This window comes from Suricata suricatta, chromosome 12 (genome assembly GCF_006229205.1).
Source record: "Suricata suricatta isolate VVHF042 chromosome 12, meerkat_22Aug2017_6uvM2_HiC, whole genome shotgun sequence".
NCBI classification, from domain to species: Eukaryota; Metazoa; Chordata; class Mammalia; order Carnivora; family Herpestidae; genus Suricata; species Suricata suricatta.
In genome coordinates this window covers 60,568,697-60,594,337 of record NC_043711.1, presented here as the reverse complement: position 1 = coordinate 60,594,337, position 25,641 = coordinate 60,568,697, and the positions used below count along the sequence as shown (strand labels likewise).

At 48.0% G+C, this 25,641-nt stretch overlaps 1 protein-coding gene and 1 long non-coding RNA gene across 4 annotated transcripts in view; both read right to left on the bottom strand.

The window, feature by feature from the left end:
• Positions 1 to 18,832, bottom strand: part of LOC115275222 — a 42,482-nt gene extending 23,650 nt beyond the window's left edge. Inside the window, exon 1 of one of the 2 annotated variants that reach the window (XR_003901430.1) lies at positions 18,757 to 18,832. This is a non-coding gene — a long non-coding RNA (uncharacterized LOC115275222). Of the gene's footprint in view, positions 1 to 443; positions 518 to 18,756 lie in introns of those variants that run through there. The other variant, XR_003901431.1, reaches the window with a different exon arrangement.
• A 2,851-nt stretch (positions 18,833 to 21,683) lies between these two features.
• FOXA2 (forkhead box A2) lies at positions 21,684 to 24,919 on the bottom strand. 2 transcript variants are annotated; one of them, XM_029917726.1, is made up of 2 exons: positions 24,768 to 24,919; positions 21,684 to 23,769 (listed from the first exon to the last, which is right to left on the bottom strand). In XM_029917726.1, the coding sequence occupies exons 1-2, from the start codon at positions 24,852 to 24,854 to the stop codon at positions 22,465 to 22,467; spliced, it is 1,392 nt and encodes a 463-aa protein (XP_029773586.1). In that variant the 5' UTR covers positions 24,855 to 24,919; the 3' UTR covers positions 21,684 to 22,464. The 2 variants fall into 2 exon arrangements, with proteins under 2 accessions (XP_029773586.1, XP_029773587.1); XM_029917727.1 differs by lacking the exon at positions 24,768 to 24,919 and adding an exon at positions 24,156 to 24,218.
• Between the last annotated feature and the right edge of the window lie 722 nt (positions 24,920 to 25,641).

Below are 25,641 nucleotides of genomic sequence, written 5' to 3'. Positions count from 1 at the left end.
TCTTGATAGAAAAAAAGGGTATCCATCCATGCATGTCTATACAAAATCGTAAGCGAAAAAGATATATTTTAAGGAATCTTTTTTGTCATGGTTCCATCACACATTTACAAATGTCTAAATGGAACCCTTCCCCCATATTTTATCCCGACTTCCCTGACTTCCCTGACTTCCCTACATCCTATGCTGGGCAGAACACACACACACACACACACACACACACACACACACACACACCCCTTTAAATCAAATTAAATACTCACTGACATTAACACTACTCAGCAGCTCAACTGGACAGCGGTCACACGGACATTTTACGGGATGCCTTGAACCCGCGTTGGCACATCGGTGGACGGTTCCCGGTAAAGGAGCCCGATCCTCGCCGTGTGGGTGCTGCGTAGCCATTCAGACCGCGACCCTCCACCCTCCTCACGAGCAAACCTCACCAACGAGTGGCAGAGACCGACAGGTGCTTTCATCTCCCGCGGTGGTGGCACGTGAGGTCAGCTCTCCGCAGAGCGCTGTCTCAATGGGAGGCCTTTGGCTTCGTGGCCTTTCCTTCTGACCACCCAGCAGGAAAAATATACAGAAGGTTTTTTTTTTCCCCTGGGAGTGTTGTCAGTGTGAGAAAAAACAAAACAGCCTTGAAACTTTGTACTTGCCGCAGGTGGACTTCTGGCCGGCGAACAATTAATGCAATCATAGTAAACCACGAATTTTCTTGGGTGTTAAACTTTTTGCCTTTTCACCTTATAAAACCATTCAGGCTAACTAAACCTTATTACAATAGAATTAAGCATTGTGGCCTGGCTCCCAAAACCAACATTGGTGGCAAAGCCCACTGAGTCGGAACACACACAGGACAAGGCAAACCCCTGTTAGATTTTGACTTTAAAATAAATTTAATGTAAACCATACTTTGTGCTTATTTTTATATTATTGCCATGTCTACTGTCTCTTATGGCATTTAAAATAGGCTCTGACTTTAAAAGAGCAAATGTGAGAGACCATTTTATTATATTTTAGGTGACATTTACTCTGATTAGAGGTTTAATTTATGGCAATTACAAAAGTACATTTTATGTTCATTTCCAGATCATCCTATTTTTAACTCTGATTCCAGCAACCTGTATTTGTTAAGATTCTGAACAAAATAAGTTTGGAGAGGAGGAGTCCAGTGATTTTCAGAAGCGACAGATCATCATCAAACAAAATTTTTAAATTGACAATTCAAAACTTTCCCCTCTTTCCAGCAGCCAGAGATTTTAAACCTGGTTATTTAAACAAAACTTCTGCCTCAAAATCTCCCTCTTCCCTTCCCTGGACATATACCTCCTTTGGCTCCATTCCCGAAAAGGCGATATTTTGGTCTAGCAACTGGTACAAATCACTGAACCCTTCTATTTAAATGCCCCACAAAGATTGTATCTGATCACAGCTTGGATTTAAGAAAGAAAGGGAAAAAAAATCATGAATCAGATACAAGCAATGTCACAGTCCTATCTGCCCCCCTTGCCGCCCTCCCTCCATTTGTCCATTCTCTCCTTCACCATCCCCTTGTAAAATAAAAGAGAGCCGAACCAAACCCATTACAGTAAAGGCACCCCGAGATTTAAGGGGATAAGTACAGCCTTACTTAGCCGCAATGCTGCAGCTGTGCTCTTATCTGGCCAAAGGAGACAGGGGATAACAAAAGACCCCAAAGAAGGGACGGGGGATGGATGGGAAAACCACTGCCCTAGCATTGTGGTGCCCTTCTGCTGAGCAAATAGTTCAAACTGTTCATTCCCATCTTCTATTCTCTCCCTGGTACATTGTTTGTGCCCTTGCATTTCATTCTGCAAGGAAGGTTGCTCTCTGGGCCTATAAGCAAACAGTCCAGAAAAGAGCTAGCCAGCCTCTTCTCTTCCCGGGAGAACTAGCATTTTTATTTCGGCTCCAAGCTGTCAAAGACCTGGAGAGTTTATGTCAGTGTCCTGAATTAATTGCTTTAAGCTGAAGCAAGCTCCACGGGCTACCAAATGTCCAGAAGATGTTTATTAATAACGTTTCCTCCAGGATTCTGGTTCCAAGCTGTCCCTTGGTGGTGGCCTTTATCTGACTACCACCCTCTCGCCCCTGGCCTCTTCATGCTGGGGGTGGGGGGTGGGGTGGGCAGAGAGCGCTTGCCTTTTTCAGTCATCGTGACAAAACTTAGAATTGCCTGGATTGGAAAAAATATCCACTCATCGAGAAGGACTTGTATGGTGGACATCTTTGTTCAGGCCCAGAAAGGTCCTGGAGTTACAGAAACTGTGTGTGTGACCCTGCCGTGGGAAGGTAGAGAATCTGCAAGGATACTCAGCTACAGAAGCTTATTTAGCCAATAAAATTAGCAAAGGGAGCAGAATAAATCACTTCCCTCAGCTCCCCTTCCCTACCTCCTCTTCTAAAAGAAAATTCTGTGAGGCTGACAACATGATGCATGTTGAAGTTTTCCTGGTTAAAAAAAAAAAAGCCTCTTTTAATAGAATGAAATAATAAACCAATTTATATACCGATATAAGACTAGGATCGTGAGTGCCATTGTGTAATTTTCCACTTGACTTTTCATTATCTACCTGAACAAAATCAATCTATATGTATGGGATCAACATACAATTCCGGAGATAAAAGCTGAAAATAAATGTGCTTTGCATATCCTGGAGATAAAAGACACAGTCCTTCCTACTGCCTTTTCTTTTCCAGCAGATGCATTTATAAAATAAATTGTATGTCAAGGGAAAAAATGGGACATACATAGTGGTGTATCTTGAGTGTTGGCTCCTTTGCTGGAAATATTGATCCCACAAATGAGCAGTGGTTAATAAGTACCCTGCAGATGATATCAGGTCTTTTCCCCTAGTTTACCCAGAGTGCAGTCTGGGTCAATGTTTCTCCCAAACAAAATCTCAACTTAAAAAAAAAAAAAAAAAAAAAAAAAAAAGGACTTCCCCTATTAACATGGAATTAAGGCTGAGGACTTCAAGGGCTTTCTGAAGCCTCTCTACAGAGACAAAGCACACTAAAAAATCACATTATGTTGGAAACCCCCTGCAGCAAATGGCCAGCTTGTGAAAGACACTCAGTTTCCAAAAGGACAGAAGTGTGACATGGATGGAATTGACTTTTTTAACTTGAAACAGGCTAAACTCTGTCCCTTGTATGCCTTCCTCATCCCAATATTTGAAAATGGCACTAAGAATAGTGCAAATTTCCCCATGATGGTCATACCTAAGACCTGCAATTCCCTTCCTTTTGGAATGTGTCATGGTCAGCATGGCACATGTGTGCCACAGTGGGCAGATGGCAGAGGCATTGGTGTGTGTGCCCTGGGCTGTTGATGTGCCCCTTCGGGTTCAGGGCTCCTTGGGTAAAGTGCACCTGCTCTGCCTATCTCAGGGAGGTCAGAGAACCTGTCTACATGCTGGCCCAACTTTCTATGAGGCAGGGGCCACAAAATTGTATCAGCCAGCAAAGAAAGCCCCATAAGGGATGAGTACTGTACCATGTTTCACTCCAAGCAAGTACTCTGAGTCCATGGACTCTTTCTGGTCATTGAAAAGTAATGATGTCTTAAAACTCACTTTTAAGCCAGGGATTTATAAAACATGGCCACTCATCGTTATTTACTCATGGTAAGCTTTAGTAACTTCATGGAAGGTTAAATGTCTACTTGGACAACCTGACTGTCACAACTTCAAATTACACTACAGAACAAATCAACACTTTCATATTCTTCCCATCTTTGTGTTGACAAATTCTTTTAAAAATTTTTTTAGTGTTTATTTATTTTTTAGAGAGAGAGAGAGAGAGAGAGAGTTGGGGAGGAGCAGAGAGATAGGGAGACACAAAATCTGAAGCAGCCACCAAGCTCTGAGCTATCAGCACAGAGCCCAACACAGGGCTTGAACCCACAAATTGTGTGATTATGACCTGAACTGATGTTGGACACTAAACTGACTGAACCACCCAGGCACCCCTGTGTTGACATATTCTAATGCATGTTGGTCTGGTGGTTTAATCCAAGGCTGCAAGTCTCAGTTTTCATGTGTCTCCTTCCCTTTATTCTGAAAGCTCCATATTCATGCACAACACCCATCTGGACTTGAACCATTGCCTGTCTATTAACAGTCTGTTTTTTTTGTCTCATTCCTCAGTTGATATTCATTGAAAACTCAGAGGAAAGCATCCAGGAGCAATCTGAATCTGACAGTAAAGTTAAGCCCTTTTGGGGACACTCTTGTGATGGTCCAAGTTCAGCCTGGGGAGAAGTTCATGTGCATTCTGTCACATGTTCTTAGGAAAACAACATTCTTCCTCCATCTCATCTTTTTGCTCTGGTAGCTGGAAATAAACAAATCTAGAGAAAACATAAGAATGCGACCAAGGAGAGTAAGGCAGTCATTTGAATTTTGTTTGAAAAATGAACTACATCCTGATGGCATGTTTTGAAAAGTCTCTATATTCTATTAGAAAATTGATGGCTTCCATGCCAGAACATTTCACCTCAGTGAACTCAAGCTATATTTTATATATGTTTTAATTACTCCATGATTTGGACACATGAACTTCACCCATCATACAGAAAATCCTTTAGGATTTTCCATGAGGAAAGAGAACACATCAGAACACATGCTTCTCCTTCCAAGCCGTATTTGTTCATGCTGGAAAATGTTATTGCTGAGTGACTTTATAACCACTTTCTTAGTCAGGGACAAGGCTCCATGCAAAAGCAGAATCCTAACACAGATTCAGAACACAATCCATGTTTATAAAATAAATATTTACTAAATGGAAGAAATTGAGTTTTTTAAAAGGTATTTTTAGTAATTGTGTCAGGGTTATTCTGTCCTGATGTTATTCCCAGGGAAGAAAAATGGACAGTTAGAAATCCAGCAAATATACATAAATGCATACATTCAGAGAAATAGAATAAGACAGAAAGTTATCATCAACGTTTGCTAGGTCTGGCATTTTAAAAACCATATATCAAGAGTTAAAAGCTTTAAAGGAGGTGACAAAGAATGTAAACAAATTCAGGAATGAGGGTGAAAACATGCACATGTCAGGTCTTCCCAGCTGGGGTAAAAATGGGAAAGACACCCAGGCTGTTCACAAACTGGAGTTACCAAAAGCCTACAAGGACCTGGAAAATAGAAGAAATTATATACATAAGGGCAGGCTGGCTTGATAATACATCTGCCGGTATCATAAGCTACCCTATTTTTCAACTTAGTAATTGCCTCATTTTTCCCTTCCAGTGTGTGCACAGCATCTTGAAAAATAACCAACATGAACAGTGCTGTTGAACTCCATCAATGACAAGAGGCACAGTCACAAAGCCTCACTGTGTCCCTTTATATCAGACTTAATGGAGAAATAAGAAACCCATTTTACAGATGAGGAATTAAAATGTCATTCCTGACCTCCCCCCCCTCCCATCCTACTGTACTACGGTAGGTATTTTTTAATTCTTTATAAAGGCCACTTGGGAATGCTTTTCAAAGATGTTGGTTTTACTTTTGATTTTTGGTGGGCAGGGGGAAGAGGGAATAGGAACTGGATGAAATGCGACCCTAACTCAGAATCTCTTGCACAGGCTTCTAGAACCATCTGCTTAAGCTCAGTGAAGATTAAAAAAAAAAAACAAAAAGAAAACAAAACAAAACAAAACAAACCCTCCTCCTGGCTTTCTGAATTGTCAACACAGAAATCCATTCAGAAGAGGGGAGAGATCTAGAAAGATAGCCAGGAGTGGGCTTTGCTTTGCCCTAAGGATGCTGCAAACTTGCCACAGTACTTACAATTGCCCTCAGGTGGTCCTAGATCAAGACTGTTGTTTTTTTAAGATGAAAAGAAAATAACTGTCACTTATCTGCCATGACAGTTTGGACAGTGAATTAAATTTTCATTTTGAACACACACTGTCACTGTGGAAAAATTACTATATTACAATACTATAGAATGCTAGAGAGAGTCCAGGCATGCTATGAGAAACCCATATAATTGCTTCTCTGTCTTCTTATCAACATCAAGTTGTTCCAAAAAATTTTCCAAATGTGGAGAAATAAGTGAAAAATCTATAAAATGAAATTAACATTTGGCCCGTCACAGGCTGCATTTTGCACAGGGAACTTACAGGGAGGTGGATCTCAGCTCATTTCATATGTGTTGTAACTTTTCTTGATTTGCAAATGCTTTTAAACTTTATTCCTTAAGTATGAACTTATTATTTAACAAAAAGAACATGTATCCTTACTCATTTTTTTTTGCCATGTTACTGTACACAAAAAGCACATAATACCAAAGAGGGAAATGAGTTTCTTTTGAAGAAATATGAAAGCAATTGTTTTGTTATACAACGTGAGTAATAATGGTTTTATGACAAACTCCTTTAAAATAGTACTTGTATTCTGCCAGAGATGGCGTGTCGGACCCTCTGTTTTGCACATGACTCCAAGCCGCAATGGCAGCACTGTGTTAAATGGGTCAATATAATGTGGGATCCATTAGAATCCAACTAGGTATTCAAATGCACTTTATTTCTTTTCCCCAGAAATTCTACAAAATAGAGGTGTGGATTCACACAGCCTAACAGAGAGAGGTTACTTAGTTCTCAATGAAGCCATGGTGTGTTTATTTAAAAGGAACTGTACATTCTCTGCCGAAATAATGAAATTTTTTGTTGAAAGCACCACTTAAAAGTTCAAAAGAAGCATTTGTAGCCCAGCCTGGGAATATGTTTTACTTCCCAATTTACTCACCCTTTTAAAATGGTTAATGTTGGCTGTGGACATAGTAGACAGATCAGGAAAAGCATCGGCGTATCTTGGCACAATGATTGTGACATTGTAAAACCAAAGAACATTTTCTCTGTTCTTGCTTTCCTCTAGAGGTTAAGGACAGAGTGAATGGACAGTAGAAAATACACTGGGAGTCTTTTGACTTTGAGGAAAGATAAGCAAACATTTTTAAGGAATTTGAAGACTGAAAATTCTGATCCTGAAGAATTTCAATGCCGGCTTTCCTGGAAACTTAAACCCGGTTCAAATAGCAAATACTCAGATGCAATTTCCTTACTGTTGTGAGTTTCTTTTTCCTATTGAGTAAGAAAATAATGAAATTAAGGAAAGTGAAGAAGAGGAGGAGGAGGAAAAAAAGAAGAAGAGGAGGATAGGGAGATGGGGAGAATAGGAGGAGTAGGGGGAGGAGAAAAGTGAGAAGATTATTAAACATTTTGTTTGACATCACATAAAGTAATTTCACTAATTCAAATATTACTGTCCTAGGTAAAAAGTCATGCCATGCCCCCAAACAGGCCTGAGTTGATATGAAATTTTGTAAAGATTTTAGGACAGGTAAAAGAACTTTCTGGAAACCTGTGCCATGGCTGGGGGTGGAGGAATTAAATAATGTGCTTAATTCCATGTCTATTTTGAGCTAATTTATGTTTACAACTTTCTCCTGTTTTTGCCCGCTTTCTGCAGCTCCTATATGCACACACAGATGGTTACATTCTCATACTGGGCACCCAGGGAAGGTCACATGCTTTACATCAATGGCAATTAGTTCCCTTTTTAAAATGGAAAATGTCATTAAGTTCTTGAATAATTCAAGAGTAGAGGTCACAATACAGTGTCCCTTTTGGGGGTCTTTATGGTGCAAATGGCAAAACAAGGCGATCCTATCAGTAAGAGTAGATCTAAGGTTTACAATGTAGCTCTATTTAGTGTGACAGGAAAATTAAATTACACGAGGCACTCATTCATTGTCACCCGTTAACAGGCTTGGGAAAATTGTGGATCCCCGGGGGCAAATCACTGACAATGTTGGAGGCAAATAAAAATATTTCATTTTAATTGGCTGCTGTTTCCTTTGCTTGGTTTTGAAAATAACAAACATAAGCATGCCTCCGACAACTCTCCTTGGAAATAGGATCCCGAATCTCCAAAACACGACCACAACTTATGGGAAGCTTTAAAACTCTGGGGAACATTAGTTGTTTTCTCGGCCATAGTTGAGCTAGTCTTGATCCATGGAAAGCAGTAGGTTTCAAATATAAATTGGCTTCTGCTACTCCCCATCCGCCCCACCCCCATCTGGGTTCGTGAGACTGGACTTACTGCGTTTCTGGAACCGCGTCTGTCCTTCAAATCTACAAAAACTAAGTTGGAGGCCCAGAGGGAGATTGCGTGACGCGGAGGCCACCAGTTGTCTCTGCTCCCCAGGGGAGAAAAAGCCAGACCAACCTTGGCCATCCCGGACCTGAACATTCTTGGTGGATGGATGTTCGAACTAGAGGAAGGCAGGTTGGGGGGGCGAAATGAACATCCTCGGGGGGTCACCAAATGAGATGAAAGTTTTTCAAGGCCACGCCAGCACATCCTAGCCATTGCTAGCATCCCCACAGTCCGAGTTAACGCTGTGGGCGTGGCTGCCTGGGTCCTGCTCCCACCCGAACTGGGCCCGGCAGCCACCCTTGACCCTAAACCGGGTCTGTGCAGAGCGCCGCCGGCGGTTCCGCCTGCACTTCCTGCCGCGCCACGCGTGCCCTTCGGGCTCTCTCCAGACGGGGCTGTATTTGGCACCTGCTGAAGAAAGGCTCGCGCGCTGGATTTCTCCTAAGCTGGAGAGAGATGGGGGAGGGGCAGGAGAGGAGTAAAGTTTGCAGCACCCTGGCGGCTGGGGGTGAGATTGGCCCCATCTGATGGGTTGGCAGCTTAGCGTTTGTTGCCTGCGCTTTAGAACTTGGAAAAAGACAAGAGTGACCGCCCCCGCACCCCCCTACCGTCTCTGCCTATTTCTTTTTAGACCTCTCTCTCTCTTCTAAAAAGTAGATTTTTGACACTTCCCTTTTTCGTCCTCCTCCATCAAGACCCTAGGAACTCCTGCGTTAGCGAAGTGAGCGCCTAGAAGGGGCCCAGCAAAGTGCCACGTTTCCGTATTTCAGGCTTTCCTGATGTGGGAAAGCGCAACGAATGCGCGCCGCGGCGGCTCCCGGGCTTGGCCCGCTGCTCTGCGAACGCAGCGGCTGGATAGCTCGGGTTGCGCTGACCCGGGTGTGGGGCTGGGGCCCCCAGCACCGCTGCCGGCCGCCCTCCCGGACCAGCGCCGGCGGTGCCCCGAGAGCACAGCTCGGGTGGCTTCGGCTCGGCAGCGGCACCGGGCTACCCCGCCGTTCGCCGGGAGAAAAACCTGACAGCCAACGGCTTGGGGCTCATTTCGGTATGAGGAAAGAGGGTTCCACCCGACTTTAGTGACACTAAGTGAAAAGAAACAATTAAGTTTTAAGAAAAAGTTCTGTTTCAACGTGGTTGATGCCTAGGACGAACGATTGATGGCTGAGCCTCAGTCCATTTCTGGTAGAATTAAAAAACAAATTTCATAAGGCGGGGGACGGGAGGACAGAGAGGGGCAATTTAGGGTTTTTCATTTTCTAACCGCTTCAGTTTAAGCAAACACTTGGGGTCTCCAGGCCACTGTAATTCCAAAGACAATTTCCCCTGCTTTTAATTTGATTTGCATTTTTCAACTTTGATAATATTCAATTTCATGGCTGAATACACATGTAAACACTGTTAGGTCGCGTTTTCGCCCCTTGCATCAAACAGAATGTCGCTTGTCTCAAAGAGCCAGGGGAGGTTACATACACCCTGAGTCCCAATATCTGCGAGTTTCTTTGAATTATTTTTCAAAACTTAGCACAGCTTTGCCTGGGCTCCAGAGGTGGTGAACTATTTTACAAAATACTTACAAATACAAAATACCAGGTGTGGGGAGATCTGCACAAACATTGCACAAAGGAAAGAGGCAAATAGAACAAATTCCTCTTCTACGTAGGATCTGTTCTATTTTAACCCAGAAACATTTAAAATATATTTTAACAGTCTTAATCCAGAAATGATCAATATACTCTCTAACCCCAGAAATCTTTTTAGATAAATTTCATAGTCAGAAAGCCAAACCTTGAGAAATACAAAGAAATCATCTTTGTAAGGAGAAATTTAATTAGCATCATTTAGCTATTTTATCAAGTATAAAATTTAGAAGCAGAAATGAAGTGGAATTGCGTAGTTAGCTTTCGTCATAGCCAAGCTCATATTTAACAAAATAGGACTATTGATAACAATGGAACTCGAATACTGTGAACTGAAGAGTAACACAAGTGGTGGAGGGACCGGCAGTCTGTTATTCTTTCGTTTCTTCAGGACATAGCATACATAGGCCGTACATTGTGCAGAGAAATGGTTGAGCCTCATCACATATGCAGATGGATTGGCACACAATAAATATATCAAAATTCCACATGCATTTTACCCTCCTTCCCAAAATTGAACTAGGAAAAGGGGCAGAGAAATAGCGTACTTTATTGCTTTGTACCTTGTATAATAAAATGGCAATCTAATTGCAAGAACTACCCCCCCCCTTGTTTTAAAAAAATGTATTTGCTTAATGTGCAAAATGTTGTGGAACGTTCAGAACTGTGGAATACCTCCCTACCTTAAGTCTTAAGAGTTTACACATTACAATATTTGTTTTCATTTTTTTCTGGATTTTTCTAAGATTGGGGAGGTCACAGACAAAATTAGGGACTTAAAATAAAAGATATCAGAGTTTTGGCATCTTGGGAAGAATAGAACCAGGAATTAGATTTGCAAGACTTTTAAAAAGCTTTCTGCTTGAGGCTGGCTGATATTGCAAAGATGCCCTTTAAGTTGAGGTGATCTGATTTGATTTTTTTCATGTGAAAGGCATTTTAAACAAGTAAAAGAATTCCATCTGAAATAGTACCAACTTGGAAAAAGAAAGTTTCTTAATTTTTAAACACACACCCATTGCAGGCTCCTTGTGTCTAACAGCTTCAAGGAAACTGTGCTTTATCATTTGACTCCTTTTTCTAAGAATTATTGAATTTTAAATGATCATTGTTTAGGATTTGCACTAATCTTTTATATTGTGATGACTGGCAATTATGTCTTTCTATTTATTTTACACAAATAGATGGCAGAGTACGCATGATCAACACAATCACTTCAGAGCAAACCTGCTCCTGCAGATAGAACTAAATGAAGGGGACCTAATTAAAACAAATGGTCTATTCAGAGAATGGCAAATTGTGGACAATAAGGAAGCATCTTTCTCTTTTTCTACTAGTAATTGAGGACTAACTGGGGATCTTGCTAAGAACTGCAGAAGTTTGAGCATCAGAGTAGAGTTTGCCAATTTAATTTGCCTTTACCCCCAAAGAGATCGGTATCCAGGACCCTGTAGCCCAGCCCCGAAGTAGCGCCTCAGCATTGCAGACAGGGAGTCTGTCCCTCCCTCTCAACTTCGTTGCAGCTGGGTCTGAGCTGCAGTAAGCTTCTCAAAGGCAAGCTAAGCTCAGGGAAGCACTGGGGTGAGGAAGGAAGGCCAACGAGAAATAGCCCCAGGAAGTCCCTGGCAAGTATTTTAGCCAGGTGGGGACTTTCAGAGATGGCAGTGTAAGGGGCCTAAAGGCACAGCCCTTTCTCAAGAGCTTTCCCTACAGATTTAAGAATGTGGGCGACTGTGCCTTTGGGGAGAGATGTGAGTTCTTGGAGGAAGGTATAGCACCCCTGCCCCCCACCAAAGACTCGGCAGCTGAGGGTATTCTAAAGGGACCTTGGTCTGACTGTCCCTTCCTGATTAACAGGAGCCTGAGTGAGGGGAGGAGTGTATGTCGGGTGTGTGTGTGAGTGTGTGTGTGTGTGTGTGTGTGTGTGTTTGAGAGAGAGAGAGAGAGAGAGAGAGAGAGAGGGAGAGAGAGAGAGAAAGAGAGGGATTCAACTGAATGTAAGGCAGAAATCCCGCAGTTACTTTTGGTTGTTTACTGAGTGAGGACAAAATCTAAACAGCGCTTTCCACAATCAATGAAGGGATCGCCTTGGGTTCCAGAGTTGAGCTCCCTAAATGAGTCTGGCATTCTGATAACTGCAGGTTAGCACCTGAGATCAGCTCCTTCCCACTGCTTGATGCTGGCAAGAGATAGGGAAGCATCTTGTTCGTGAGCTCTGGGAAGGGAGAGGCGAGAGGGGGATTTAATTGTTTAGCTGGGTGAACCGAAATGTCCTTTTAAAGCAGAGAAATCAAGAGAGATTGGCCTTTAATTGGCAAACTGCTGGTGGGAGGGGAGTGGTCATTAGATGGAGGGTGGACAAAATATAGATTGGATGTCGGCCCCTGCTTGTCCCCATAAGCAGCTAGAAAACTGTATTCGCCCCTTTTCAGGCAGTTTCTAGGAGGCTCAGCACTCAACCTGAGCGTGGGTAACTGTCATTCTGGATACATCATTCCCACATCAACCTAACACCGCAGTTGTCCAGTTTGGAGTGGCGAGTATGGTTCAATTTAGAACTCTGTGTTCTTCCAAGAGTCAGTTATCCCCATGCCCTACACATCATTGTGTGTGGCGCTGGTTTTAGAATCCTGTTATCCAGAGCTTACCCCCAAACCCTAAAATGGAAGATGCTAAGTCTGCAGGAAGCCCCACAAAACTAAAAACCATGGGCACCCAGGGAACTTATCTTCCAACAAGCGGAAAAGAAAAGGAGGTCTCCAGTCCAACCCTGTGTCCAGGAGGGCCCTGTTCATTCCACACTGTGTCGTGGGGCCTGGCGCAAGCAGGTGTCAGCCAGTGTCCCCTCCACATCCATGTACCATGTGCAGCTCAGATGTGAAACCTGGCCGGGGTGTGCTCTCCTGTCAGACCACAGGCCTACATCCTATCCTCCTTCTGTGACAGAAACAGGGCAGTCCTCCTGGGCCAGCATCCCCTTCAGGGGCAACCCTCTGAGGCAGAGTTTATCCAGATCTGCATTTGTATATTTGTGGGGAAGAGATGTTGGGGGGAGCTGGGGCCTTTTGCTGTTCTTGCAGCTGGGGCTGGGCAAGGGCAGCCCAGAAGCCCAGCTGTGGGTGGTGTGTGCATTCCAGCTGTGCTGTCACCTATGCAGTAGGGCCACCAGGTGTGGGTCAGAGGGAGGTCAGAAGCAGGAGTCTCTCAGAATATTTCTGCCCTCCTTGCCTCCCCCACCGCCACCGCTCCAGAATCCCCAGTAAGGTATATGGCTGGCAGGCTACATCTCAAGAAATAATTGGGTTATATGCATTGTTCAAGCCTGGATGTCAGGTCATTGTTTCTGCCCCTGAGATTTTTTTTCTTCTTCCCTGGCATTTTCTCTCCTAATCACAGGCTGCCAATTCTCTCCCTGTCTCTTTCCCTCCAGCATTAGCCAGCCGGCTGCATCAGCCTCAGTGGGGTACAGTTGTGGCCCAGTTCTGACCGAATCTCTGCCGGCTTTGAGAAACAATGGTCACATAGGAATATTGCGTTGCTCCAAAAGTGAAAATAAGAACCCAGCCTGATCCCAGAAAATGCATCCTAATCCCTTCTAAGATGGGAGGTGAAGTCTCTGCCATCCTTCTTCCTGAGATCTTTCTGGTTTCTTATCACTCAGCTTTCTCTAAATATTCAGTCTCCCGTTTACCAACAGCAACCCACAGTGAAAGTTGAGGTTCTGGAGAAAGCAGGTTTCCTACTGCATTAGAATCAAAGAGTTCTGTGCCCTGGGTCATAGGAGACCAACAGAAGTTGAAAAAACATAGAGTGGCAAGACTTGAATTCAATGCTTAGCTCTGAAATCTGAGCAGTTCCCTAACTTCTCTCCTCCCCAGGTCCATTACCCATAAATTCTGACATCTACCAGTGGGGCGTGGAACAGCTTAAATGAGGTCATTTCAATGAAGACACCTAGCACAGTGTCTGGCACATGGGGGACTTTACACAATGGTGGTTGAAGTGAATACAATTGTGATAAACAACAGAGAGGTAGAGACATGGGGGGGGGGTGCGGGAGATGAGAAACACCAAGAAGGTAGAATGAAAGGCAAAAGTTTTGCCAAGAAATTGACTCTTCTTCATAGAGGGTGCATTTTCTCAGCTAACAAGCAGTTGAAATTACAACTTCTTTCTGTGTGTGAAGAGATCAGTTAAACTGTACTAATACAGAGTTGCAGATTAAATAAAAATATATATAATGGAGTGGTCTTTTTTGTTTTAAATTCCTTAAATTAGGTTTTAGAAGACAAAGCAAGCAGAAAGTTTGAGCAGATGGTTGCATATTTTGTACCAGGGGTGTTCCACATATTGACATCTTGATTTCTTTGCCTCCATACAGAAGTTCTTATGACCCAGGTCCTGCCCTAGCTGACCTGTCACCCTGTTTCTTCACGGAAAAAGAAACATAATCATCCTCTGCCCTTCCCAGTTCCCCAGCTGCCCACTTCATGCCTTAACTCTTCTCAAGCCTTCTCCAGACACTTCTCAGTATTGTTTCCTCTTCTAAGTAATGTGCTCTTAACATCCATGTCTTGAAATTAGGAGTGTGTGCCTTTTTCACATGAGCAAAAATTTCCCAACAAAATCCAATATGTGAAAAAAGAAAGGATAATGAATGGAGATCATCTTTCTAATGAAATAATAAGTCAAAATTCACACACAACACACACACACACACACACACACACACACACACAATCTTATTTTGATTTGCTGAGGTCACTACCAACTCTGGTCCAAAAACCTTCCTGCTTACTCTTGAACTTTGTGGTTTTATTCTTTTCAGATAAATGAAACAATGGAAGAACTGATTTACCTGTGAGAGAAATATGGTCCTCAACCACTTAAGCAAGCAGAAGCAGAACCCTTTCTGCAAGGGGAACTAAACCACAGCAAAGAATTTCTCATTCCGAAGTTCTAAAGGCATTGGCATCGTACTCCAGCATTTCTTCCTCACTCATATTGGTGGTGCTGAAATTTTACCTGTCAGTTAATTTGATGTGTTAAAGTTAAATAAATATGATGTGGCTTAAATGGTGTCCTGACATCAGAGGGAATATTACTGCCTCTAATTGCTTCAAGAGAAGGGTAAACCCCAGGCAGTTACTCTAATGAGAACCTGAGACCTCTAGTTTTGCATGAATGAAAGCAACTGAATTTATATTGCTTCTGTTAGCATTCCCAGCTATCAGCTGTGTTATCTGACAGTAAAATACCCTTCCTTCTTTGGTGGGGGGAGAGGAAAAGGGGGGACAAAAGAGGAAGAGGAGGAAGAGGCAGAAGGAGGGGGAGAGTGTAAAGGGTAAGTAGTTAATGTTTTTTAATGGGAACCTGGTGAGGAGGATGGGGCATGTGTGACAGTGACATCTGACCAGTCCACATCTTGCTGGCAGTGAGCTCAGAGCTCTGAAAAACAGCCACTGATGTGAAAAATAGGCATACTGTTGTGAGTAAGTGCTGCTCTTTCCACCTGTGCAGGAGAGGGACTTGGGGGGCCATTTCTTCTGCAGAGGATGTACAAAGAATCAGGATTAGCCCCAAGGGTGCAGGGGCTGAGGGGGAGGGGAGAATAGGAATCACCTCCAGTCTGGCAATAGGGACCAGGACGGAATGACAGCTTGTAAAATAAGCCTCCATCAGTCTCCCAGGAGACAGCCGGCCTCAACTTGGGTGTTCCCCGCTTGTTAGCCTCAATCATAATTGGTCTCTCCTCCCATCCCACGTTGTTGGTTTTCTGTGTGTGGCTTTTGGTGTGAGCGTGTTAGGTCATCAACAAATACAATGGCGGGAGGGGGTGAGGGGGGACACACATGATTGTTTTAAAGAAGAAAGGAGAAAAAGGATAAGAGAGTGGGCAGGAAGGCCGTGAACAGAATGGGGAAGATGCCCCAGGATTTAGGCTTTCGAGGCAACCCCTGGAGCGTTCTGGGGTAGGGAGCTCTCTGGGAGTTTTGTCAAAGGGAGAAGCCAAGCCTGCCTGGAGGTGGGGACCCTGCTGAGCTCCACTGGGGACTCACATCTATTCTGTGCAATTTATGTTTGCTTGTCTCTGGAGGTGCCTGCAACATCCTGCCCATATCCGGTGAATCTTATCAAAAAGTAATTTTTCAAAAAAATCCCAATCTTTGTGGAATGCCCTAGAAAGGCTGTGGATATGAAGTCAAAGGCCTAAAGTTCAGCCCAGCATCCTCTGGGGACATCCGGCACACAGGCGTGTTCCAGTCACCCTTTCTCCATCTCTCTATATTTTTAAAAAGTTTTTCCCACTCTCTTCATGATTTCCCCCCACCCCCAATCCTTCATGCCTTCTATTCTCCTCTTCTAAGAGGCAAACCAGTCCGGGGGTAGAGGTTATGAGAAACTTGTGATCTGAACTCTGTAAAGCTGTGAGTGTACAGCGCACTGTTTTTGGTTTAAGGAGGCATTCAAGGTTCTGAGACCTTCAGAATTTATTTACTGTAAGAAGAACTTTCGATGGGGTTTTGGGGGTAGGAAGCAGCAGAAACCTAATTAAATCAAGCTACAAACTTTGGAAAAGTTTTCTCTTGTGTTTTTGTTTTTGTTTTAATTCCACTCCGCCACCCTTTGGTTGGCCAGGGTTGTCATGGTGCTGTGGCCAAGGCTGGTCTCCACAGCGTCCCTGACCCAGCAAAGGCATTTGGGGTCTGAAATCGTGCTCCTGTGCTAAGACAGGAACAGCTTATTGGGGATTGATGCCTCTAAGGCGTGCGTGTTGGGCGCCTCTTCTGGGCGGCAAGACTTGGTGCCTACAAGTCCGTGGGCATCACCTGGCACCCACAATTTTGCGATGTCTGCCATGTTGGGTGGGGGACTCTGATAATGTTCCCTGTCTTATCACCTCTTGCAGGGTGAAGATGCACTGCCTGAAACCGTCCTGCCGCTTTCTCCGGACGGTTTTGCTTTATACATTCCAGAAGACTTGTTCCGGCGCACCCCGCCTTGAAACCCGGCGGCCAGTACTTCCAGGTCCCTGATGTTTAGAAGGATGCGCTAGAAAACTAGTTACCCCGAAGTACCTCCAGGAACCTTCTTGAACAAACACCTGCCCTGTGCCCTATTAAGCCTCATCTTTCGCTTCTCCTCGCCCCACCCCCACATTAGAAGTCCCCAAAAGCACTGAGGACCGGCTTTTCTCTATAAAGCCGGGAGAAGGCGGGCGATAAAGATCAGGCGTTTAAATTGGCCATTTGGAAGATTACATCTCTTCAGCTAAGGTCTTTCTTTCAAAACTCGCACTGAATTGAGGGCAGCGGCTATGCCGCACCCGGCTCTTCAAGGCCGGGCACTTTTTCATTCGGCCATGAGTGGGCTTGGCTAGGTGACCGGGTGCCATCAAAGGCCCGAGGGAAGGCCGAGGGGCGACACTCGTCTAATGACAAGTAATTGACGGATTCGAGGCCGCGCATTACCAGCGGAACGGCGAGGCATTAATTATTTAAAAACGATTAGCCTAGCGGTGTGTCCTGCAGGCGTTCCATCTTGTTTAGGGAAGACAACGAGTCGCCGGTCGGAACCGCGGCTTGAAGGGCTGCGGGTGCGCTCCCCAGACGGCCTCGGGTGCTTGCACAAAGGTGCGTAACCCCGGACGCCAAGGAAGGTGGCAGGGTGTGGGGGGGCGCATGGTCCCCACACAGAGGTGCCCACCTAACAGACCGACCCTGCCAGTCACAGTCGATTTCGATTTCTGCCCTCTGGGGCCCGGGATCTGGTGACCGCGGGGCGGACGGGAAGAGCGCCTGTGTCCCCGCCTGGCGAAGTACCTAGAAGTCTGCGCGGGCTTCAAACAAGGCCGGATGCTTAGCCCTTTAAAGTAAACATTCCAGGGGAATGCTAATTTCAGGGGATACCTGGAAAATCCCCGAAGAAAGACACCTTCTCTGTACCCTGTACCCTGGCCTCGGAACCCGAGGGTCCTGCAGTTTCAACTGGCAGCTCTGGAACTTTCAGTTTTCCAAGCCAGTGCCTTCCTGCAGGCGGGAGAAAGATGCGATGGTTTCTGTGTGGTCCTCCAAATTCCTTTCCTCCCGCATCTCCGCGCGCCCCTGCCGGGCCAGCCTCTGGGAGAATGAGGACAAATTGCCTGGTGGCATGCTTCTATCACCACCCTCGTCACGCCAGGCCCCGCTTGTAACCCCCAAAGTTCCCGAAACTGTCTGCAGCCTTGAGCGTCTGTGTGTAAATGGCACCAGCCGCTTCTTGCAGTGAGAACGAAAGTGTACTCCTTTCTCGGGAAGGCCCTACCCCGCTCGAGGCGTCGACCCCCAAACTGCCCGGTCTATGGGATTCTAGGGAAACGCCTAGACCAGACTAGAGCCCCCGCGCGCCGCCGGGGATGGCGGGGAGGGCTTCGCCACTCTCGGGCCTCAGCTGATGCAGCCACGGGATACTAGCACGAAGTTTTCTGCTGCCTCCACCCCAGACCCTTGGGCCAAGGGCCTTCCCCCATCCCCTACCCCCTCACTGTCCTTGGGAAACGCGCAGCCATCGGATCGAATCCCGGTCCCGGAGGGGCTGCCGGAGCCTGTAACGACCTCCCGTAGCTTCGGCGCTCCAACCAAACTCTATGTGGCCAGAGCCCAGATTGAATCTGTTTGCAACTCTTAGCCCCCTCGTCCACCCACACCGTGTATTCTCAGAAATCTCCGCAAAAAAAAAAAAAAAAAAAAAGCCACCTTCCGAACCTCAGGGTCTTCAGCGATTTAGCTTCTCACTCCCTACCTCCCCACCCCCAACCCCTAGCGTCGGGGCCCTTGGGAAGGAAAAGGACTGGCTCGGGGAGGGGTGGCGCGCGGAAGGGAATCGGGGGCGGACGCTGCCCAGGGGACCCGGCGGGGCCCCCGAATGGGCGCGCTCCCTACCTGTGTTGCGGCAGGCTGGCGGGCGGCAGAGCGTCCAGCGCTCGGAGGGAGGTGGCCGACTGCTCCCAGCCGAGGCATCTCCGCATTTATTTGAGCTCAAACCGAGCGACTGTTGACTTTAGCACACAAAGCAAAGATTTCACTGCCCGCTAGTTTAAAAATGAATATTTTACCAAGATATCGATCAGCGTTATAAAATTCAGTTAAGTACAATGGGATCCTAGCAAAAAAAAAATAATAATAAAGGAGGGGGAGGCAATATAATATCTGTGCAAATTTGCTGAAGTGTGACGTGGCATGGAAAGTTTACCCTCCTGGAATTCGGATCTAGAATGTTTTTTTCGGTTGTTTACTGACTTTGTTTATTCACAGATCACGGTTGCTTAAACCAGCGCGCGGATGGCGCGGGGAAAAGGAAGAAAAAGAGAGAGGGGGAGGAAAAAAGAAACGCCGCACCCTACTCTACTTCGAGATGCGGAAAGCGGGCGGAGGATGCTCGGTGAGCTAGCGAGCCAGGAGCCGGGCTGGGGGAGGGGTCTGAGGCGTGGTGGGTGTGTGTGTGAAAGACACAAGAAGCGCAGAAAAGGCTCCGAAAGCGCCCCGCTCCCCGACATCCTTTTTATGTATTCGGACAGAACTATATCTTATCGGCCGGGATCAGTGGAGGGGGGAGCGCTAAGTAGTTTAAAACGACCCTCGCACAATGGGCGTGCGATACGAAACATAGCAGGTTAGGGCAGCGCTTTCAGCCTCCATTGTCCCCCACTCGGCCCCCGGCCCTGCCTCTCGGCTCCTTCGCCACGGGAGCCTTTTATGTGATAATGAAACACATTTCAGGCCGAGCTCGCGACGTGTGTGTCCTTCCCGGGGGGAGAGACGGGCCTGATTGCTGGCTGCGGCCTCCGGACCCCCTCCACCCCGCCCCAATTTCTCTTCCTTGTGTTCCTCGGGACAATGTGGTGTGTTAAAAAGGGATTTGGAGATGGGGGGGGCGGGGAGCAGGGGAGGGCAAACCCACCTCAAGCGCGTGGGAAGGCCAGGGTTTGAGGGAACAGAGACACTGCAAGGTGGCAGAGGGTGAAGTGAGGTGGGGGGGGGGTCCTAAAGGTTGGGACGAACCTGGGATATTCTACATTTGGATGGTCAAAAGACCAAAACGCTAGCCCCTAAAAACAGGGCCCTGGGCTGTAAAACTTTGAGACAAAATGTCCCCACTTAAGAAGCCCTTGGAGAACCCACAGTAAGCTAGCTGTGCATGGATCATGGATGGCATGTCCTTAAGTCTGCAGGGACACTGGATCCAGTGCCCAGCCAGCTCCTCCGCCAGCACATGCCCCAGGCAAAGCCAAAGCCGGGTCTCCATTGAGCGCCTAAGCCTTGTGTGGCCTGTGGGGTTTCCACTTCCTTTGGCTGCCTATTTAGGGTCGTCTGTGGGGAGATACAACAAGATTTGTAAGAATTTATTCTAAGTCTTTCTTGGGGCACCTGGGTGGCTCAGTCGGTTGGGCGTCCGGCTTCAGATCAGGTCATGATCTCACGGTTCATGGGTTCTAGCCCTGCGTTGGGCTCTGTACTGACAGCTAGCTCAGAGCCTGGAGCCTGCTTCAGATTCTGTGTCTCCCTTTCTCGAATTCTGTGACTCCCTCTCTCGGATTCTGTGTCTCCCTCTGTCCCTGACCTTCCCCTGCTCGTGCTGTCTCTCTCTCTGTCTCTCATAAATAAATAAAAAGACATTTAAAAATTTTGTTCTATGTCTTTCTTTATACTTTTGGATTTTCTCTTAAGGCTCACAAAACACCTCCTCATTTCCTTGGCCCTATAATCCTGGCTTGTCAACCTGGGCTACCTGGAGGCTGTCAAAGGCGTGGATGTTTGGGGCGAGGGAGGGGTAGGCAGTCTGCAGACCCTGGGATCTTACCACTGGCCAGGATCATTTGACAAGCGGCGCAGGATATCCCCCCCTTACCTGCGGTTCATCCCCCCAAATACCTTATTTTTAAAAGGAGATTTGAAATATCATCCAGAGCGATCCTTGTCAACACCAGTGTCAGGAGCAAGTCTGTTTCTCCAGATCAGGTTCCAGAAAAGGTGGGCTCAGAGGCGTTACTGCTCTCATGCTACAGCTAAGTCTACCAAGGCTATGCAGAACACCTAAGTGAAGGAGGGTGGGATAAGGTCGTGGTGTGCAGACAGAGACCTGAGGCTGTAGGATCCAGGCAGAGCTCCAATTCCACGGGAGGGTAAAAGAGGTGCCAGGGACACAGAGATGAAAGAGCTGAGCCAGAAATGTGCAGATCCAATCTGGGTTCACTGACTTGAAGGGAGGCCGAAGACTGGAAATACAGTAAAAACACATAAACTCTAGGCTTCTCCCCAGAGAAGTCAGTTCTCTGGGGCTCACAAGACATCAACACTGAATCTTCACATGGCCCAGATGGGAAATTAAGATATGTAGTTTTCTCCTTACTTTAAAGATAAACCTGCATCAAACACAGGGAATGGTCCACCTGAGATCTGTGTTTCATTGTGTGTAAACTCAAAATCCAAAATTAATAATAAACAATATTGAATTCTGTTTCCTGATGTGCTTGCTGAAGTGTTTAGGGGTAAGTGTACTGGTGTCTGCAATTTACTTTGAAATGCATCTAAGTCTATGGTCATACCACCCGGAATAGTGCCCGATCTCCTCTGACATGCATTTAGAAAAAATAACCTGAATGGACCAATAGAGCTGTAGATACATGAACAGATATGTGATGTAACAACTATAGTGAGACAATAGGATTTGGGCAATGGGTACATGTGTATTTTCTGTAAAATCTGTCCAACTTCAGTATGTCTGAAAGTTGTAATAATAAAATGTTATTAAAACCACAAACACGATGGTCCCTCCCCTTCGCCGAAATAAAATGAAGCCTGCAAACCAGTCAGGATCTCTTTCCCCCGACTTTTTAATAATTTCTGGACCTGTTTATTTTTTAAGCCAGGCAAAGGGGGAAAAAATCTTGAAGATTCAAGGGGTAAAACTGGCAATAACACTTTAATATAGATTTGTGGAACTCTGGCCCCTCCAGCCAGAACACACATTTATAAGCCATAAATAAAACACGCAGAAACCATAAATTAATCAGACCCGAGACCTGAATTTCACCGTGTCAAGAAAGGAAATGCATTTTTTTCTTTTCCTTGGTCATTTACAACAGACCCTTACAACATTTTTTTTCTTTTTGAACAATAATACAACTCTGCTTCTCTGTTAAAACTACATGGTTTTACACTGAGTCACTCACAAAAGTTTGTAGGGGTTTCTTTGTTTTTGTTTTTGTTTGTTTTGTTTTTTAATAAAGTAAGACTTCCCTGCAACAGCATCAATGGAGGAAAAAGACAACAAAAAGTCAGAACTCTCAAATGCTTAAGCAGGCGTCTACACAGTAGTGGAAACCGGAGGCTCTTTTCACTTTTCTTCCGCTTTCCCTCCCCCCCTCTTTTTTGACTGTTTATCTCTTTGCCTTCCCTCCTCATATAGAATAATAGATATCAGTGTGGCCCGTCTGTTTGGGAAGGAAGAGCTGCAGAAGGTGAGGGGAGCTGTCTTGGGGTGGGGAGTAATGGATTTCTCCCTCGGCTCCCTCCAACACCCCTTCCTCAAATTTTCCCCACTTGCTCTCTCTCATTCTTGTCCCTGGCTAGCTAGCTGCAGCCTTCTTCTTAAGAAGAGTTCATTATGGGCCTGGAGTACACCCCCTGGTAGTAGGAAGTATCTGCGGCCAGGGGCGAGGCATCTAGGCCCGCTTTGTTCGTGACCGGACCCATGGCCAGGCTACCCGGCATAGGGGAACCATAGCCAGGGTAGTGCATCACCTGTTCATAGGCCTTGAGGTCCATTTTGTGGGGCTGGTGGTGATGGTGGCTGTGGTGGTGCTGCTGCTCTGAGGACATGAGGTTGTTGATGGAGAAGGGGTGATTGAAGGCGTAGTGGTGCTCCGGCTTAAGGTGGGCTTCGGGCGGCAGGCCAGGGTGATGAGGAGGGCCCAGCAGGTGGGCCGCCGCCTGCTGCTGCTGCCCGGGCGAGGGCGCCGGCTCCGGGGGGCTCAGGGCCGAAGCCGGCGTCCCCTTCAGCTCCCCCAGGCCCCCTCGCTTGTGCTCCTGGCACGGAGAGGCGCTCGAGTGGGGCGATTCGGTGCCCGCCGGAGTCTCGGAGGCCGGCCCGGAGGCCTCCCCGAGCTGACCCTGCGAGGCTTGGGCCCCGGTGGCGGCCTTCTTGCCGCCTCCCGTGGCGCCTGAGGCTTCCTTCAGGGCCAGCTGCTTCTCGCACTTGAAGCGCTTCTGGCGGCGCAGGTAGCAGCCGTTCTCGAACATGTTGCCCGAGTCGGGGTGCAGGGTCCAGAAGGAGCCCTTGCCGGGCTTGTCGGGCGAGCGGGGCACCTTGAGGAAGCAGTCATTGAAGGACAGAGAGTGGCGGATAGAGTTCTGCCAGCGCTGCTGGTTCTGCCGGTAGAAGGGGAAGAGGTCCATGATCCACTGGTAGATCTCGCTCAGTGTCAGCATCTTGTTGGGGCTCTGCTGGATGGCCATGGTGATGAGCGAGATGTAGGAGTAGGGAGGCTTGGCGTGCGTGTAGCTGCGCCGGTACGTCTTGGGGTCGCGCGCGCGGCTCAGGCCCGCCTGCCCGTACATGGGGCTCATGGAGTTCATGTTGGCGTAGGGGGTCAGGCCGCCCATGGCCCCGGCCGCCTGCCCCCCGAGCGGGCTCAGACTGGGACTCAGGTGCGGCCCCATGCCCGCCACGCCTGCCGCCCCGGCCGAGCCGCCCATGCTAGCCATGGCGCCCGCCCCGGGGGACATGCCGGCCAGGGACGGACTCATGCCCGCGCCCACGTACGACGACATGTTCATGGAGCCGGCGCTCATGTTGCCGGAGCCGCTGCCCATGGCGGCTGCGGACATGCTCATGTACGTGTTCATGCCGTTCATCCCCAGGCCGGCGTTCATGTTGCTCACAGAAGAGTAGCCCTGCGGACAGAGCCCGGGGAGGGAGGCGCACAGCGTTAGCTTCGCGGCTCGAGCGTGCCCTGACCTCCCACCCACCCGGGCAGCCCAGGCCCCCGCCTCCGGGGAGGCCTCTGGGGAGTCCTTCCCTAGCTTGGCCCCGGCCCCCGAATACTGAGTGCGTTTCACTCGGAGCGCACCGGGATCGGCCCTAGAAGGTGGAGAGTAAGCTGCTGTTGTTTGCGTGTGGCCAGATCCTAGCCCTTCGTCTCGGTTCGATTCTAAATCAAGGGTCCTCTGGAGTACCCCTGGGCCAGGCACCCCAAATGCATCTCCTCTCCTCAACTCTCCAGCCAGCACAACGAATCGGCGCCGCGGGCTCGGACACCACCTCCGACCCTAGAAACAACCTGTGGGGCACAGCCTAAGACGCCCCAGCGGTCTCACGCGGAGATTGTCCCGCGGTTCATCCTTCCTCCTGGGACCCCATCCTTGTCCTCAGGGGAACCGAAACCCAGTGTCTGCGCAGAGTCTGGGGCCAGCTGGAGGCACTAAGAGGAGGGACAGGGAGGAGACCAAGAAGTGAACTACACGCGGCCAGTCTTTGCAGCCACAAACTTTCGTTCTCTTTGTCCCTAGTCTTTGAATCTACCTCTACCTCAGCCCCCAACTCCTTCCCACCTTCTCCTCTTCAGCTCCCCACCCCCTCGCCGGCCAACCTCCCACCCCTCCCCAGCCGCGCGCTGCCAAACATAACTCTGTTAGGATAGTGCGTGGCTCGGCCACGAAGAGGATTTGGAGGCGCCGCAAGTCAATATTTGATCACAAAGTTAATATTATCTCAAGGCTAACAGTGTGTCGTATAAAAAAGAGACCCATTTGAGTCGAAGGAGGGTGGAAAAGGCAGCTGCCCAGAGCGGCTGAGGGTGGGGGGCGGGGGCGGGCGAGGGAAGCGGTCCTGAGGTTGGGGAGCAGAGCGAACTCCGCCACCCTACTTCCCCTTGGAAAAGGCGAGTGCCTACCTCCGGCTCGGCATAGTAGCTGCTCCAGTCAGACGGCTCGTGCCCTTCCATCTTCACCGCTCCCAGCATACTGGAAGCCGAGTGCATGGCAGTTTAAAATTTAACAGCCACAACAAACGACCAGCAATCACCCCCCACCCCCACCCTCTTAAAAAAAAAAAAAGCCAAGGCACCGTCCCCTCCCTCCTTCTCTCGCGCTCCCTCTCTCCGGCTCCACTCCCTCTCTTTTCCTTGGCAGGACGGAGGCGGTAGTTGGAAAGAGTGGGAGGAGTGAGCCTCGGGAGGAGGGGACCGAGGATGGGAGGAGGCCCGGACCAGAGCCCCGCGGCAGGGAGCGCCTGCCTCCAGCCGCCGCCGCGCTCGCGGGCTGCCGGGCGGAGGCCGAGGTTGGCAGTGCTGAGCTGCCGGGAGGTGGCGGGAAGCGCGCAGCGCAGGGGCGAGGCGGGAGGGGGGAGGTAGGGAGAGGGAGGAGGAGGAGAAGGAGGAGGTGGAGAAGGTGGAGGAGGTGGAGGAGGTGGAGGAGGAGGTGGAGGAGGAGGAGGTGTGGACAGCGGAGCGGACAAGTGCCGCAGTGACGTGGGCGGCTGGTGATATAGCGCGGCGCGCCGGCGCGGGCCTCCAATCCCCAGACCCGGGGCAGCCCATTTGAATAATCAGCTCACACCTAGGTGCTAGGGAGACTCCGCCGGCGCCCGGCACCTGCCCCTCGGCGCCCGGAGCCCGCTCCTCTGCAGCCGCGCCCCGCACCAGTACCCAGCCAGGCAAACGGGCGAGTGGGCGCGCAGGCTCTCTGCTCCAGCCCCCTTTCCCCCCCACCCCCCACTCCCTCAGGGAGTACCCGCGAGCGGAGGGACCTGGGAGACAACCACCCTAG